Source organism: Portunus trituberculatus, chromosome 47 (assembly GCF_017591435.1).
Source record: "Portunus trituberculatus isolate SZX2019 chromosome 47, ASM1759143v1, whole genome shotgun sequence".
NCBI classification, from domain to species: domain Eukaryota; kingdom Metazoa; phylum Arthropoda; class Malacostraca; order Decapoda; family Portunidae; genus Portunus; species Portunus trituberculatus.
The window spans coordinates 17,982,254-17,999,753 of NC_059301.1; the positions used below are offsets into that span (position 1 = coordinate 17,982,254).

Here is a 17,500-nt window from a genome sequence, read left to right on the forward strand (position 1 = left end):
CGGCATTGCAACAGTGGATGGAGGCCACGCGGCGACAGGTGTCGAACAATCTTTCTCGTCTCGCGGGGCAAGCCATGACCCATTGGTACCAGCTGACTGTGCGCCAGTGACGCACAGTATGAGGTGGAGTGCCGCGGCTGGCGGTACAATCCCTGCAAGAAACGAGGCACGACTCTGAACTGCAGAGCTACTGGGAACGTGGGAAGGCCCGTACACCGTTCTGCAACGATCATCTCCGTCACCTACAAGCTGGGCGATGGCATAAGTAGGCGGCACCATCCGCGGGGGTGCCCGGGAAGGACGAGCGCCGTTACAAGATTCAAACATGGGGAAGAACACAAGCCGCAGCAGTGTCAAAAAAAAAAAAAAACGCATCCGTGGGTGAGGCTTCACGCATTCTCCATGGACACTAAAAAGTATGTGTGAAAGTCTGATGACATCAGTTTAAGGCAGCTTGTGAACTTCAATAACAGGTGGTGTAAATATGGGAGGGATGTCTTATCCGAAGAGTTCATCCCATTTTTTTAGTCGCTAATTAATGTAGTCACTTGCAAGATGATGTAGAATTTATTTCTTGGGTACTGAGTGGTGGTTCGTGTTGAATATACCTTATTTAGGCTACTGGAGATCATGCACGTTAATATTGTATATCCTACAAGTGTGGCGGCCGCTTTGCCAGGTCACTCAAGTCTTTGGTGCTGAGTGAGCTTTATTCATCTTATGCAGGTTAACAGAACTTCTGCTCGTGTGACAAGAGCATCACTGGTGTGTGTTAAGGTTACTATTGTTTATGGTTATATGATCCTAATTCTGTTGATCATTATGAAGGTTAGGCAAGTTAATACATCATGTTCTGCTGGTGTGACATCTTGATGTTTCTTGATAATTATTCTTCAACTATTTCCTATTATTATTTTATGGCATGGCACTCCTCTGGAGAGCGTTGCATGCAAATTTCCCTGATTGTAACACACCTGCAGTGGGTGAGACATTTACTCGACGCTAAAGGCTTCATGACGCTGTACAGGGCGCAGGTGAAGCCTATAGCTTAGAGTAAAGTCCCGTTATGTGGAAAAGCAGTGCCCAGACCAACGTGGGCCACCTCTCCCTGCTGGATAAGGTCCAGTGGCTTGCAGAGAGAGAGAGAGAGAGAGAGAGAGAGAGAGAGAGAGAGAGAGAGAGAGAGAGATGGGGGGAAGGGGGAGGGGTAGTTGTATATTTATACCTATATATCTAAATATGTTTATGTTTATGATAAACACGTTTATATTTTCTCTGAGAAAGGTTCCAGCCTGTATAAGAGAATGAAATATTTGGAGCCATACCTAAAGCAAATTTTCAAGGTCACTAAAAATTTGTCAATTTGCTTTCTCTCTCTCTCTCTCTCTCTCTCTCTCTCTCTCTCTCTCTCTCCGCGTAGTGTAGTGGTTAACACGCTCGACTCACAATCGAGAGGGTCCGGGTTCGAGTCCCGGAAAGCGGCAAGGCAAATGGGCAAGCCTCTTAATGTGTAGCCCCTGTTCACCTAGCAGTAAGTAGGTACGGGATGTAACTCGAGGGGTTGTGGCCTCGCTTTCCCTGTGTGTGGAGTGTGTGTTGTGGTCTCAGTCCTACCCGAAGATCGGTCTATGAGCTCTGAGCTCGCTCCGTAATGAGGAAGACTAGCTGGGTGACCAGTAGGCCACCGTGGTGAATTACACTCACAAAAAGTGTGTGTAAATTTGATTAAGGAAAAGTTGGATAAAAGTAGATATGGTCACCATGAACCCAGCTCGAACCCTGTAATTTACAACTATAGGTAAACTAGGGACACACACACACACACAAGAGAGAGAGAGAGAGAGAGAGAGAGAGAGAGAGAGATAATGAGCCCAGTCACATATAAAAAAGAAAACTTTGTACATGGTCTTATCGTAACTGAAATAATGCAATAATAATAATATCATGATAGCAGAAAACTTGACTTGTAAAAAAGAAAAGAAGTTCAACATATATGTTCATTGTATTCGGAAACAGCAACCTCCGAAGTAGTGGTCTGAAACAAGAAACGTGAAACTTGAGATGGTGGAGACCCGCTGTGACAATAGAAAGTGTTTCTGCTTGTAAATTTTAACTTGTAAATGTCACTGAAGCTTTTACGGCTAAAGAGTAACTATAAAGTAGTCATTGTAATTGTATACATGTGACATTTATTAGATAATTACATGAAGTTTGTAATATTAACCAGTGGTATGCTGCGCTTTCGTTGTTCTGTGTGATGTGGTTATCTGTGACTGACTGTCTTATACTTCATATCTCGCTGCAATTTTTTTTTTATAGTTTTCTTATTTGATGATATTTGAAATAATATTCAGTACAGGCTTACCTTCACAAAATAATATAAAATTAATATAAAAGACAATTTTTCTTTTTTTATGAGGTACTTGGTGCCAGATATATCTCCTAACAGCGGCAGCACTGCTGATGCTGAGCCGAGGCCGAAGGCAACGGCACTACGGCGGTGGCGACGGGTCACTACTAGAGAGGAGTGTTGTGGCAAGCAGTGTGGATGGGAGGTCAGAGGTTAGAGATCTCATGTTGTTCCTTAATTTTACTTTAAAATTCTGATGTTATTGATACACTTGTTAAAATAAATGTGTTGAAATGGCGCAGACGGTTGTAGTACAGTATTTGGGATGCCATGGGAGCTAACCTTACAATGACGCTGGTATTGCACTCCACTGAAAGACTATTATGTGGGATACCAGACACACACAACCTTTCCTGATATTAAAATTATTTTATACAGAAGAATTTGTGATTGTACTTGTTTCAGGGGAGATGATTTATATTGTAGGTTTTTATACGCGACCTTGATGATCGCTGTGATTGTAGACTTCCTTGAATGGCATTGCTGGGGGGTGAGAATTAGGTCATGTCACGTAGATAGTAGAATTGCCCTCGTTCTCTAAAGTGTGGGCAATTAAAGAGTTTAGACTAGAACTGCAGCAGGTACTTTTTTTCATTAATCTGACTTCAATATTGTGGCTAAGAAAGTAAGAGGGTGATGATAGCAACCCACTGCCCCCACCGGGTTATTTACTGTATTACATCTGTTTGACTCAAGCAGAGGAAACCATCCTTTTTGTATGGTAACTAGAATCATGTAGAATGCTTTATTGTTTGAAGTTATTTCCATCACTATTTTTCCTCATCCAACAACTTATATGTCACTTGCAGTAACTTGAACGATTCTGTAAATAAAAAAAGTTGCAATAATAGCGACATGTATGAAAATTATATGTTTATTTTTTCCATACGAAAAATATAGTTCAATTCATTAGCATGAAACGATTTTAATGCTATAATAAACATGTTTGATTAAAGTGACAACCTAAAGTTTCCTCCAATCTATTATTTTCTCATGCGGCCTATGTTCTCTTGTGAGACATGTAGTGAATTGATTGATGTTCTACATAATTTCTGTTACAAATTAACAGTTTTCAAATTATGTTTTTTTAAACTTGTATGTCTACCTCTCACTCCCAACAACCTTGGGGTACCTGTAGGAAATTGGGTTTTTGGGTGGATGAGCATTAAATTGAGTAACATGTGTTGCAGAAGAGGTTGGAAATCAATATCACATAATAAAATTTCTGAAAATACATGAATTATGCCTTGGCAGTGACGGCTGCCATGACCATCAGTGTTATTGCTGAGCAGCATTGTCAGTGATTTGCTACATTGATTTGTTTCATGTAGGATTTTTTTATCCTCATATTTTTTGTAAGATTACGTTACATTTAAAATAGGTCCCCAAGATTGTTGGGGATGAGAGGTAGGCATCAATTGAAGAGTCATAACTTGAAAACTATCAATTTGTGATGGAAAAATGGTGTAGAACAGCAGTCATTTCACTATATGTCTCAAAAGAAAAAACATAAGACACATGAAAAATTGTTAGTAGGGTGAAACAAATTGACTGATTGAAATTAATATATATATATATATATATATATATATATATATATATATATATATATATATATATATATATATATATATATATATAATCAAACATTAAGCTAAAGTATTTCTGAGTTGGAGAATATATGTGTATGTATATAATGTACCTACACATACATGCTGTACAAAAGAATATAAACTTATGTAAATGCTGGAATCAATTTTGATGTTAATTATATCATAGAAATTTGTGTGGCAGCTTCAAGAAGGTGCAGTGGTAGCAGCAGCATCAGGAGCCATGAGTTACTGTGTGTGCCTTTGGATTATACTAGCAGCAGGGACCATCACAGTCAGTGGCATCAAGGTGGTGAGTGGACCTCAGATATATGGATGACAATATTATAGTGATACACATAGGAAAGGATATGTAATTTAAACAGAACTTGTATCAACGTTGAGAATGCAAGGTGGTAGAATCAATCTTAAAAAAGAGGAGATTGTGATGTTAATGTGCACAAAACTAAATGTAAGAAGGTGCAGTGGTAGCAGCAGCATCAGGAGCCATGAGTTACTGTGTGTGCCTTTGGATTATACTAGCAGCAGGGACCATCACAGTCAGTGGCATCAAGGTGGTGAGTGGACCTCAGATATATGGATGATAATATTATAGTGATACACATAGGAAAGGATATGTAATTTAAACAGAACTTGTATCAACGTTGAGAATGCAAGGTGGTAGAATCAATCTTAAAAAAGAGGAGATTGTGATGTTAATGTGCACAAAACTAAATGTAACAATGCAGCCAGCCTAGCCAGTCTGAACTCTTGTTTAATGTAACATGAATAACAATCTATTTATACTAGGTATATCTCTAAATATCAAGCTTATCTGAGTATATTATTGCATCATCTTGCAATATTAGGGACTGATTTAGCAGAGAGAGAGAGAGAGAGAGAGAGAGAGAGAGAGTATTAGAAGTATTAGAACAGATAATGCATGTTTTTACTCTGTTGCCAGAAAAAAGAAAGCGACATAAAGGAAATACAAACTGCATGCCACACTCCACAAATCCTTGAGGACTCCAACCTCCTGCATGTAAGTTTTTTTTTTTTTTTTTTTATTATATCTCCTCATTATCTCATGTGTATTGTCAAAGCTTGTAAGACAGCAATAAAAAGAAGACTTCTAGTTATTACAGCAGAAATACATTCATGGTAATAATAATGATAATGATGGAGATCTGCAGGTAATATAATACTGTAATAATAATTAAATTCAAACACATAAGAGTATGGATACATGTATCAGTGTGTATATATATGATATTTTGTATTTTTGGATTTTAACCGTTGTTTATTACTATTATTTCCTAGGTTGAGTGTGAGGGACTTGCAAGCTTGCAGAATGTAACGACACTTCTGAAAAAAAAAATGTGGCGTCGCCTTGGCTCCCTCACCATAACCAACTCTAACCTGATCACTGATGTCTCATTAGATGACCTGGTAAACTACCATGTCCTGCACACTCTAACCTTCAAGGAAAGGTTAGGCTACAGGAAACAGTGAAATTGTATCTTGTGATTTATGATATGGCATCATCTTTGCACATTTGTCTTTCTTTGAATAGAGATCTAAATGTAAATGTGTAATGGTGTAGTTTTTGGTTTTGTGTAATAATGAATGACTTTGTTTGACCATTATATTTCAGTCGATTGCGTGACTGGAAGTTGTCAAAAATGTCTTCAGTTCCCAGAGTAAGAAAGCTGGTTGTTGAGCAGTGTTGGGATAATGACACTTTCCTTGCCAAAGAGAAAGAACTCACTCTTACTATTAGTCCAAAGGTAAATTGGTACTCAGTCCACATCATTTCATGTATATAGAATGATAAAATGTTTTTTTTATTTAACTTAATTCACCAATAAATTTCAGACCATAATAAGTATTTCATGTTAATGGTCACACAATTCTTTATGAACTGCCATATCATCATTCATATAGTTAAAGGTAAAGTACTAATCACATATATGCTTTACAGTTGCAAGATGCTTTTCCTGATGTAGAGGAACTGTATCTCCTTGACCTCTTCATGCCTTACATTCCTGAGCTCAGTGGCATGAAGAACCTGAAGAAATTTGTCATTGATAGTAAGGAATATGACTTCAGAATTTCTTGCCATGATGTAATTTTTATTTTTATTTATTTATTACTTTTGTCAATATAACACTGAAAAATTTCAGGTTGAAACCATAACTATACATTTCAGTCACCAGAAAATGTTTATATATCACTTGAAGTATACTGTAAGATTTTTAATTATAACCATGGAAAATGTGGTTTGTGAATTTGAAATGTTATTCTTGTGAATATTGTCTATTACCTTTATGGTCATAACAGAAGGGGCAGCTAAGTGTGACCCAGAAAATCTTTGGCTGCTGGAATGGTACAATGTTGGCAAGCTGGAGATCAACTCAACACTCTGTTTTGTTGCTGATAAAACAGAAGATGGCCTGTCATCTATGAATATAATATTCACGTTTGTTTCCATCAATTTGATGAAGGGATTGAGGGATATCAAGGTAGGTGAGTGTGACTGCTGATAAATGTTTCTATTAGCTCAGGTTATCCACACTATTTTGTAAGATGATCGTTTTACAAGGTAAAAGGTTGTAGGTGCTTATAGTTACTTATCTCTACTTATTTTTATGTAAAATAATTACTTTAATTTTTACATTCAGTAAAATCTTTGTGTATTGGAATTTATTACATCTCACAAAATTTAGTATATTTCATTAGACTTTAGAACCTAATGTACTAAGAGATTCATTATATATATACTGTATATATATATATATATATATATATATATATATATATATATATATATATATATATATATATATATATATATATATATATATATATATATATATATATATATATATATATATATATATATATATATATATATATATATATATATATATATATATATATATATATATATATATATATATATATATATATATATATATATATATATATATATATATATATATATATATATATATATATATATATATATATATATATATATATATATATATATATATATATATATATATATATATATATATATATATATATATATATATATATATATATATATATATATATATATATATATATATATATATATATATATATATATATATATATATATATATATATACAGTGCTCATCATGACATTATGCTGGTGAGTGCTCCAGCATAATGCAGTGATGAAAAATAATGGCCTGTCATACAGTTTTTTTTTCCGTCATGACATTATGACCGGTACCAGCCATTAACATGACGTCATTGCCTCCCAACACTCACCACAGTACTGCCTCAGTGCCCACTTCTCTGGCAGTAGTCTCTGCTAGATGCTACTAGTGCATGGTTGACATTTATCCTTCAACTAATAGCAGCGCTTTTTCCTTGAGGGACATTAATCAATCAGCAGCTAGTAGAAAAAATAATGCATCATAATCATGTAATATAAGAGACAAAAAGAGGGTTACAGGGTCACTCAGCCCAATGCCAACTTGGCCCATTGTCAACTCGGCTCACCTATACCAACTTGTCCACTGTATATACCATACTAACGCAGCCCATTGTGTTTATCAAAGTTATTTATGTTGGGAAACATGATCTATAAGTTACAAAACATATGTTTATTGCTTCATTAACATTGATGAGTTTAAAAGATGGGTATCAGTCACTGCCAAACATTGTTATATGTATACAATTAGCTGCGTCACAGCTAGGGTCGTAGATACCTATTAGCGCTAGAATTTTTAATTGTCTCGGATTTCCTGTGGCAAAGGGGTGTCTTAGATAATTTGGAAACCGATGTGCAGAAAAAAATACGACATGAATTGCTTCACCAAGAAAATATTTATTAATGTTATTATTCATACTGGTGTATGATAAGGCTTTGTTAATTGAATTATAAGATAAAATTAAAAGATAATGATTTTTTATAAGTAAGTATGAGTAGTAAGAATAAAAGGATGTTGATTTCGGTGTATGCGAAATTTCGTTGTGTGAACCTTCGTTAAACGGGGGTTGCCTGTATATATATATATATATATATATATATATATATATATATATATATATATATATATATATATATATATATATATATATATATATACAGGCAACCCCCGCTTTATGAAGGTTCACACAACGAAATTTCGCTGCAACAAAGGTTTCATTTTACTACCATCTGCTCGTTTAACGAACACCAAACTCGCTTTAACGAAGTTTTATCCAGGTATTTTTTCCAAGTTTGAAAGCCCCACCGTATCGCAAGCTGACAGGCTTTTGAATATACCAGTGCCTCGTGGACAACACGCACACCACTCACTCCCCCTGTTCAAAACAATTACAGCAGCAGCAGCAGCTCGTCTTCCCTCACTCAACTTACCACCAAAATGCCATGCAATGTCTCCTAGCGTTGCTAAGAAGACCAGGAAGTCTCTTACTCTCAAAGTGAAGCTGGATATTATTCACAGACACGAGAGGCGAGAAAACTAATAGCATTGCTCGCCACCATCTTGACTCCATCTACTGTCTCTACTATTTTCAAGTCAGCAGACTCTATTAAGAAGGCTGGTGAGACCGTATCTTCCTTGCAAGCTAAAAGAACCACCTGAACTCGTGACTCTACAATGGATAAAATGGAAAGCCTTGTGGAAATGTGGTACATAAGTTTTGTATGTGATACAATGATGCGCCCTTTGTTTACATTCCACAGGTTGCTGGTTAGTGTCTTTCCCGTTTCACTCTCCCTCCCTTCATAAATTTAAGATCATCATTATAAAGTTACGTACATACATACATTAGTGTACATTATAATGACTTAAATTAAACTGCCTAAATGTTTAACTTCATAATTTTTACTTTCATTAAACCTTTCACTCTACTATGATGCACTCTCGCTTTGTTTACTCTCAATGGAAGTTCAAGTCGGGTTAAACTTGTTATAATTGGTTAAACGAAATTTCGCTAACGAATGTTTTTAGAATGTAACCCTTCGTTAAGTCGGGTTGCCTATGTATGTATATATATATATATATATATATATATATATATATATATATATATATATATATATATATATATATATATATATATATATATACTGGAGACTCAATACTCGAACTTAATTAGTTCCAAATGGCCGTTCGAGTATTAAAGAGTTTGACTATTGATACCTATAAATCAGGTAATTCGTTCCAGCCATTGCCAAAGTCAAGTTTAGAAAAAAGCAGCGGTTTAATTGTACAGTCGCCGCTAGCATTAGCGCACAGAAGCAGGGTTAGCCTGTCTTTCATGAGCTTGTGTCCCCGCAAACACTTCTTTTCCTTTGTTATATAGATCATGTTTGGTAATTTTTTTTCAAAAACACGCCAGTTTCATCACAATTAACTGCTAAAACTTGGGATGTTGGGATTTTTAGCTCGCGCTAACTCTGGAGGTTTGGCGAGAAACACACAAAATAGCCTATATAAATAAATAAATGAGTGAGAACAAATGGTGTTCTGCCCACAAGCAACTCTTCCTCCTTGCAATGCAAAAACCAGAAGTCTCTAGATGCTATGGTTAACAAAATATCACAGGTTGAATGAGGTGGTATCATATGTGGCCTTGCGTCCGATTGGGTCCAGCGGCCTTGGCTAGAGATAGAAAATGGGCCCCTTGTATTTCTCTCTCTCTCTCTCTCTCTCTCTCTCTCTCTCTCTCTCTCTCTCTCTCTCTCTCTCTCTCTCTCTCTCTCTCTCTCTCTCTCAATCAAAATGTTCGCAAAGTGATCTAATTTGCATATTTTTTGCAAAAACATATAAAATACATACAATAGAGTTGCTGGTAGTGGTGGTGGAATGTCCTCCCCTTCGGGGGTTGAACCTCCTATATCCGTATCAGAGCCCAGAACATCACTATCTTTGCTCTCTATTAACTGTTAATTCCAAAGCCCTTCTGATACCACTCTCATTCAAAAGTTGTCTCCCTGCAACATGGTGAGAGACCCGAGGTGTAGAAGTAAGGCGCACGGAAGAGGTGGTGGAATTGGACACCGTGAAATCACTGTCGCTCCCACCATCCATCGTGGGAGTTGGTGACACAGTGACGTATAGCATATGTTTACTCCTGACTTGGGGGTTCGCCATGCTTCACAACAGAATAAATTCCAGTTCTTTTCTTGAAGTTCACAAACTACCCTTTAGTTGCTTTAAAATCATCATTGGAGTCAGATGTAGTATCAGAAATAAAATCACGATCCAGCAGCCTAGGCTTCTCACAAATTATGCCTTCTGACAGAAAATCACCAGCCATCTGCCTTTGGTTTATCCAATCAACAATTTCTCCATTTCTTCCACTGCCGCAGGTCGCTTGAATTGCCTTTTCACACCAATCGCCACATCAGCTCTTTTAATGAGCTGTCTTCTTCAGTATCATGGCTACTGTATGCCATACAGTACTCAGCTGGAAGATTGGTTATTCTTCCTCCTTTCTCGTATTCATCAATAATCTCCTTTTTCCTTTCGATGGTTGTCACTACATTCTTTCTTGTAGGCTTATTCTCACCACTAACAAACCTCTTCGGTACCATTGTAAGCTTCTAAATGAAAAAAAAAAAAAATCTGCGGAGAGAAAGCGCAGGGCAGTGTTATTTTTATGACAGCGAAGGATAAACTGGCTGTGGTGGCCCAGTGGGGTGCATGGGGCGGTGGGAGGGGTGAGACCCTTTGTTTACAGCCATGTGGATGGACGTTCGACTAATAGGTATTTTTTTCGAGTATTAAGTCGAACTTTTGCGTTCGACTATTGAAATGTTCGACTATTTAGACGTTTGAGTATTGAGTCTCCACTGTATATATAAAACTAGACACCAAAAGTATTTTGCTTCTTTTTCCCTATATTAACTGTCAGTTTTCCTCCTACATGTCAGCCAGTTATTTTTATTTATTATGAATTATACAATATATCATGATTGGTTTTCCTTGTCTCTTTTTCAGACTGCCATTGATGATTGTCCATTGGCATGTCACTGTGAGATCAACGGTTATCAGAGAAAGACAGAACCTATTGCAGTTGTTAATTGTACTTCAGCTAACTGGACACAGTTACCAGACTTAATCCCAAGTCATACACGCAGACTCATCCTCACAAACAACCGTGTAAGTTTTTTGTTTTCCTTTATTTCATTAATTCTTAAAATCATGTGTGAGAATCAGTCACCATGAAACTGACAATGGAATAATAGTTGTAAATTTACTATTAGTCAAAATGATTGGTGACCTTTTACATATGTGCTTTTATAATTTTCCCTGTTTGCATACTGTACTTATGTTACTGAAGTTCATGGTGGATAAAGTATATTTCCCTTACCTTTGTTAACTCCTCTTAGTAGTGAATGTTCACAGACAATCTAGGGATACTGCTGCCGTGATCATTATGTTAAAAAAAAAACCCCTAATATTAATCACACAGTGTATTATTATTTGTTATTATTATTAAGGTTATTATTATTTTAAGTTGAGTAATAAGACATTAATTTTACAAATTTTCTCCATCTGTCCACAGATAACCAACATTTCCAAAGTATTCACCAATCCTAATTACCGGAGTTTAAGTATGATTATGTTGAAAAATAACTTGATTGACCACATAGATGGTGAACTTCTAAGCAATTACTTACATAACCACAGCAAGGACTTCAGCATCAACCTTATTAACAATAGGTTGGAGACAGTAAGTAACTCACATTAACCTTTGCTCACACACTCAAACAGCCAGAATTTATTTAAACAAAATGGTGTGAGAGTTCTCTTGTGCCATTGAAAAAGTTAAAAAGGTGTACATACGAGAAGGAAACACTGCATACAGACTACCAAAACCTAAACTTATTGGTAAGAGATTACAGATATAAGTAATTTGAAATCTTACAATTACAAGATAAGAATTTTAGGAGAAGTATAAAGTCTGTAACACTGATTTTAATCCATATTAATATATTTCTTGTTGAATTCATTTCCTTTACTGAAATGATTGTTACTTCCTTCACAGCTCCCTGTAAAGCACCTTGAAAGGATGTATAGCGATTATACTAGAAATGGCCACAGGTTTATTCCCGTCTTTAGACTTGGTGGCAATCCTTGGAACTGTGATGATTGTGCCTTCCTGGTGCCTTTCCAGGTAAAAAAAAATTATTTGTTTTTTATTTAGTTATTTTTTCATAAATTTTTTTTTAAACAAAAAGTTTGTACTAGTCCGTTTAATTCAAATGAATTAATCGTTTTACTGAAGATTGTAATGGGAGGTAGCTCTTTATGCATTCAACTGGCAAAAATTCATAATTTTCAGAATCTGATATTTTACCAAGACCTACAGAGGGAAAAGGCAAAGGAAATCCGTTGTGGGGAGGGAAGGTATGCCGAGGGTCAGCCGATCATTATGCTGCCAGTGAGGAGCTACTGCAAAGTTGATCCTCTTCTTGACCCCCTGGACATCCTCAACATATGCTTGGGCATTCTTCTTCTCCTATTCATTCTCAATTTTCTCCATAACTTGGTGCAGTACCAGAGACATGGCAAGCTTCCCTGGATTGTTACCAGATTCCCTTGTTGTTGATAGAGTCTTATATGTAATGGCTGGTTACACTTCTCACAGATTATATAAGTGAAGGAAAAGTTAATATCTATGTTTTCATATGGTATTATACGTGTTTTCATCCCACACTTCAAGGAGTCACTCAAAAGGTATATTTATACATGCTGATTGATAAATATATCTAGGATACATTCTACATTGACCACCAAGGTATTATGATGTTATTAGTTATTTTCTTTGGTCATGTCTTGCATGTTAAAGTAAATAACTTAAGTCTTTCTTTTGTAATCGGTTCATTCATATTAGTCTTGTTATTGATTCTGAGACCTTTGACATGGGGATGCATCATACATATCTTTAAACTTTCTGCCCATTTTGAAATGTAACAGCATGGCATGGGTGGAGAACCAGGAACTTCTGTCCATTGAGGCAGAATGAAGGAGAAGGATTTGGGTATTCAGTTCTTTTACTTTTTCCTGGTTACCACTTCAAATGCATTGGAAACTAGGAAAAAAATAAGAATTAGGAATGTGGGGTTCCTACTTACCTAATTGCAAAGTATGACCCATATATTGGAGCTAGTCTATGCCTTATTTTAAAAGGATGGTCTGGCAATGGCAAGAAACTGTTGCCTTCCTTCCTTTCTTTCACATGCCAGTACAATCAGTGAATGCAAATGTTATGTATGTGCTTATGGATAGCATTGTTAAATGTTAGTTCCTGGCAAGACCTTGGTGAACCTAATATGTTGTTTGTTGTTATGCATATGTTGACATTGGTCATGGCCTGTACACCATATAGAGTTTTTATATTTACATTTTCCATACTGAACTTCAAATTGGAAGCCCACTGGTTGAACTGCTTGGGTATCCTGAGAAGTATCTTTTAGTACAATGATGGGTTTTGACGATGGAAGGTTCCTCATTTACCTAGTCCTTGAACACAGCACAACTCTTTTGGGCAGCTTGATAGTAGCTATCAGGAAACATCTTGTGCAGTTCAGCAGTTAGCAGCAGGTTTCATTATGTGGATATTTTTCCAACAATTGTACTGCAAATTTAGAGTTAATGCAAGTCATCCAACATAGATTATATTTTACTCTGTGTGTGTGTGTGTGTGTGTGTGTGTGTGTGTGTGTGTGTGTGTGTGTGTGTGTGTGTGTGTGTGTGTGTGTGTGTGTGTGTGTGTGTGTGTGTGTGTGTATATATATATATATATATATATATATATATATATATATATATATATATATATATATATATATATATATATATATATATATATATATATATATATATATATATATATATATATATATATATATATATATATATATATATATATATATATATATATATATATATATATATATATATATATATATATATATATATATATATATATATATATATATATATATATATATATATATATATATATATATATATATATATATATATATATATATATATATATATATATATATAATAATGATAATAATTCACCACTGTTCTCTGTGGTGAATTATTATCATTATATATATATATATATATATATATATATATATATATATATATATATATATATATATATATATATATATATATATATATATATACGTATATATTAATAATAATGATAATAATTCACCACTGTTGTCTGCTGGTCACTCAGTCAGCTTTTCCCTGTGGAAAGAGCTCAGGGCTTGTACTGGCTGATCTTCAGGTAGGATTGAGACCACACCACATGCTGCTAGATGAATATGGGCCACACATTAAGAGGCTCACCCATTTGTCTTAATGTACCTTCTTGGTTGTAAGCCTAGAGTGTTAACCACTACACTATGCAGTGTTTGTATGCATGCATGCATGCATATGTGTGTGTGTGTGTGTGTGTGTGTAGTACATATGTGTGTTATTGTAAAATGCATATGTGTTGAATATATACATACATACATACATACATACATACATACATACATACATACTTTATATTTTTATGATGCATGGTTAGATTTAGTTAGTGATGAGATATCTGCAAATGTTTCAGCATTTCACCACTGTTTATGTAGTTCTGCTCTAAGTGTGCAGTTACATTCCTGAAAAGTGGCGTTCAGATGACCTTGTGATATTTTATATTGTGTTCATAATTAACAGGCAATTATTCTGTGTTCTGCACAATTTAACTTGTGGAAATCAAGGAAGTAAGCAGAGGTGTTAATTTTGAAAGGCTTCTAAGTTTTAATGATGTCAGGTGCTGAAAGAGTGTATTTTAGAATATTATGGTATGATATATACTACAGTGAACCTTAAGCCACAAAAACCAACACTTTCTGGCACTCCTTACTGGAGATCAGTGTAAGTGTAGCACTGAAAAACATATAAAGAAAATATACTGGCAGCTATTACTTAAATACATGAAAATTCAAGTTTGGTTGGCAGCTAACACCTAAAGCTGTCTCCACAGTATTGGGCAGTGCATGACAGGCAACACTTAATATTTCCTTGGATATGTGTAATCATGTGCCTCACATTTTAAATGATTTGTGTATATCACCATGTCCGGCCATTGTTCTACTAGTGCAAATGAATCACTTACTATATACTGAACCACTTTAACTGCTCGATCGAATCCCTTCTCGAGTGGTGTGGAATAGATGTACCAGGCAGACTCTGCCAGATAAGGCCAGATTCTTACTGGCTCTGTTCAAAAGTGAAAGGTTTGCACCTTTACCTCAACTGGTAACACTGTTTTGGAAGCGAGACTGGACAACCATTGCCCATTGAGTACTGTTCAAAAGTGTGGAGACGGTTTGAATCATTTCATGCTTACTTGCTTAGAGAGTGTAATACATATTGAATAGTTTCATGAAGTCTTTTAAGACTGTAATCAACAACTTAGGAAATTGCCTTTCACTAAAGGAATCTTTTCAGATAAAGTCATGAGTATTTTTAAAAGTGTAAGTAAATTATAACATTTTTTAATGTAGAAAGATCATTAATCAATTTACCATTTATTGAGAAATGATGGTGTGAATTTTGGTCACCTCATTGTATTGTCACAAGTGAAAGATTTGTTGCCTGTTTAACTGAAGTTATGACTAATGAATAAGTATAGCACTTTTCTTTCATAGGTGATCAATGAAGCACCAAACAGTGCACAAGTAGACAATAATAGTGAATAGCAGCTCTCGATTAAAGAGTGTTTATTTGATTTTCTGTTCATGTATAATCTTAGAGCTCAGTACAAGAATGATTGAACCATCCAGCTTCTAGTTTTTATTACTAGTCAGAGAGAGAGAGAGAGAGAGAGAGAGAGAGAGAGAGAGAGAGAGAGAGAGGTATGTGAAGTGATATAGAATGTGAACGTGTCTTAATTTTAGTAGCTTCTTTCATGCTGAGATTAACAGTTATTAAGTGTACACTAAACAGAGATGGTTGGCAGTTTCTGCTGAAATTTTTTTTATTCAGAATTTTCTGTTGAGACACTTGCCATTGAGTAGAACATTATTGATATTCTACATAATCATCCCCAGGTTTGTGTTGTTTTGTGAATGTGAATGGAATGTTGTAATATTTGCCTGCCATCACATGTTCATGATGGTTGCTTTTGGTATTGATCTTGCCATATATATATATGATTATATGTAATGCAGGAAGTAGCTTTCATAATGTAATGCTTATATTTTACACTAATATAGATTTAGGGCTTTTTCAGATAGAAGCTGTAACATTGAAAAACTTTGTAAAAGAGTGAAATATATTTTTAATGATTGTGCTCTGCCCATATGGAAAATACACAAACTTATACATATTTTGACTTGTCATTCCTGATGATTGCCATGGCAGCCTTTTAATCAGTGCAGAAAAAAAAAAAAAAAACACCAGTAGGAAATTTGCCAGTAAAAAAAATTATGCACTCATTTTCCCAGTGCATTTCTGCATATAGTAATTAAAACTCTTTCATAGCAGTCTCCTTTTTACTTTTGTTCATATGATATAGCTCTCTCTCTCTCTCTCTCTCTCTCTCTCTCTCTCTCCACAAAGCTTTTATATTATTGCAAAATATTTGGTTTCAATTAGGCATCGACCGATTATCGGCGCCGTTTGTAAGTAAGCATTTTGACGCATATCGGCATCGGTTTTTTTTTTTTAATTTTTTTTAATTCGACGGCCGATAAAAGATAGATTTAAAACTGGGTTATTTTGGTTCTTATGCAACCGCGCCGCTCTGTCTGCTGCTGCTACTGTTTCCAGCATTGTTCCACCCACAACACCATCTGATTGGTTACAAGCAGAGCCAATCAGCAGTGAAAGCTGTGCAATGTGCATGCATAGTGCTTACACACACGGTGGAGACACACGGTATAGAACAAGGAATATACAAGGAGGAATTTGTGGTGTGGGTTAAAGTTTGGAGGTCAGCGGCGATGCTGCCAACTGTTGGTAGCGAGCAATTTCATAGAAATATTTTTAGGAGTAATTTATGAAGATTTCTCCCATGCTCTCCCCTCCCCCCTACCTCCTATTTTTCCCTCTATTCTGTCGTGTTTATATATATATATATATATATATATATATATATATATATATATATATATATATATATATATATATATATATATATATATATATATATATATATACAGCAAATGAATATCGGCTCCAAATATCGGTTATCGGCCTCCTTGACTACTAATAATCGGTACCGGTGTCCCGTGATATAGTGTGGCTGTGACAGTGTTTAGATGCGTCTTCTGCGCATGCGAGATCCGGGAGTAGACGACGCCGCGGCCTGCTGTGACAAAGTATGGCATGGAAACATCCAACGAGATTATGGAGAAGGTATAACATACATTTCAAGGCCCATGTTTAGTGTATCATTGAAAAATGAGCT

The 17,500-nt window shown here is 35.4% G+C and overlaps 1 protein-coding gene across 7 annotated transcripts in view; it reads left to right on the forward strand.

Moving 5' to 3' along the window:
• The window catches only part of LOC123520805 (protein singed wings 2-like), a 13,470-nt gene extending 176 nt beyond the window's left edge, over window positions 1-13,294 (forward strand). Inside the window, exons 1-13 of one of the 7 annotated variants that reach the window (XM_045283420.1) lie at window positions 1-416; window positions 2,420-2,562; window positions 4,190-4,214; window positions 4,480-4,577; window positions 4,964-5,041; window positions 5,320-5,489; window positions 5,654-5,786; window positions 5,981-6,089; window positions 6,340-6,521; window positions 11,011-11,172; window positions 11,579-11,746; window positions 12,062-12,190; window positions 12,359-13,294. The exon at window positions 1-416 is cut by the window's left edge and continues 176 nt beyond it. In XM_045283420.1, coding sequence (XP_045139355.1) covers window positions 2,464-2,562; window positions 4,190-4,214; window positions 4,480-4,577; window positions 4,964-5,041; window positions 5,320-5,489; window positions 5,654-5,786; window positions 5,981-6,089; window positions 6,340-6,521; window positions 11,011-11,172; window positions 11,579-11,746; window positions 12,062-12,190; window positions 12,359-12,625 — 1,620 coding nt within the window. In that variant the 5' untranslated portion in view covers window positions 1-416; window positions 2,420-2,463 and the 3' untranslated portion in view covers window positions 12,626-13,294. Of the gene's footprint in view, window positions 417-2,419; window positions 2,563-4,189; window positions 4,313-4,438; window positions 4,578-4,963; window positions 5,042-5,319; window positions 5,490-5,653; window positions 5,787-5,980; window positions 6,090-6,339; window positions 6,522-11,010; window positions 11,173-11,578; window positions 11,747-12,061; window positions 12,191-12,358 lie in introns of those variants that run through there. The other 6 variants (XM_045283424.1, XM_045283421.1, XM_045283425.1 and 3 more) reach the window with 6 other exon arrangements.
• The last annotated feature ends 4,206 nt before the right edge of the window (window positions 13,295-17,500 follow it).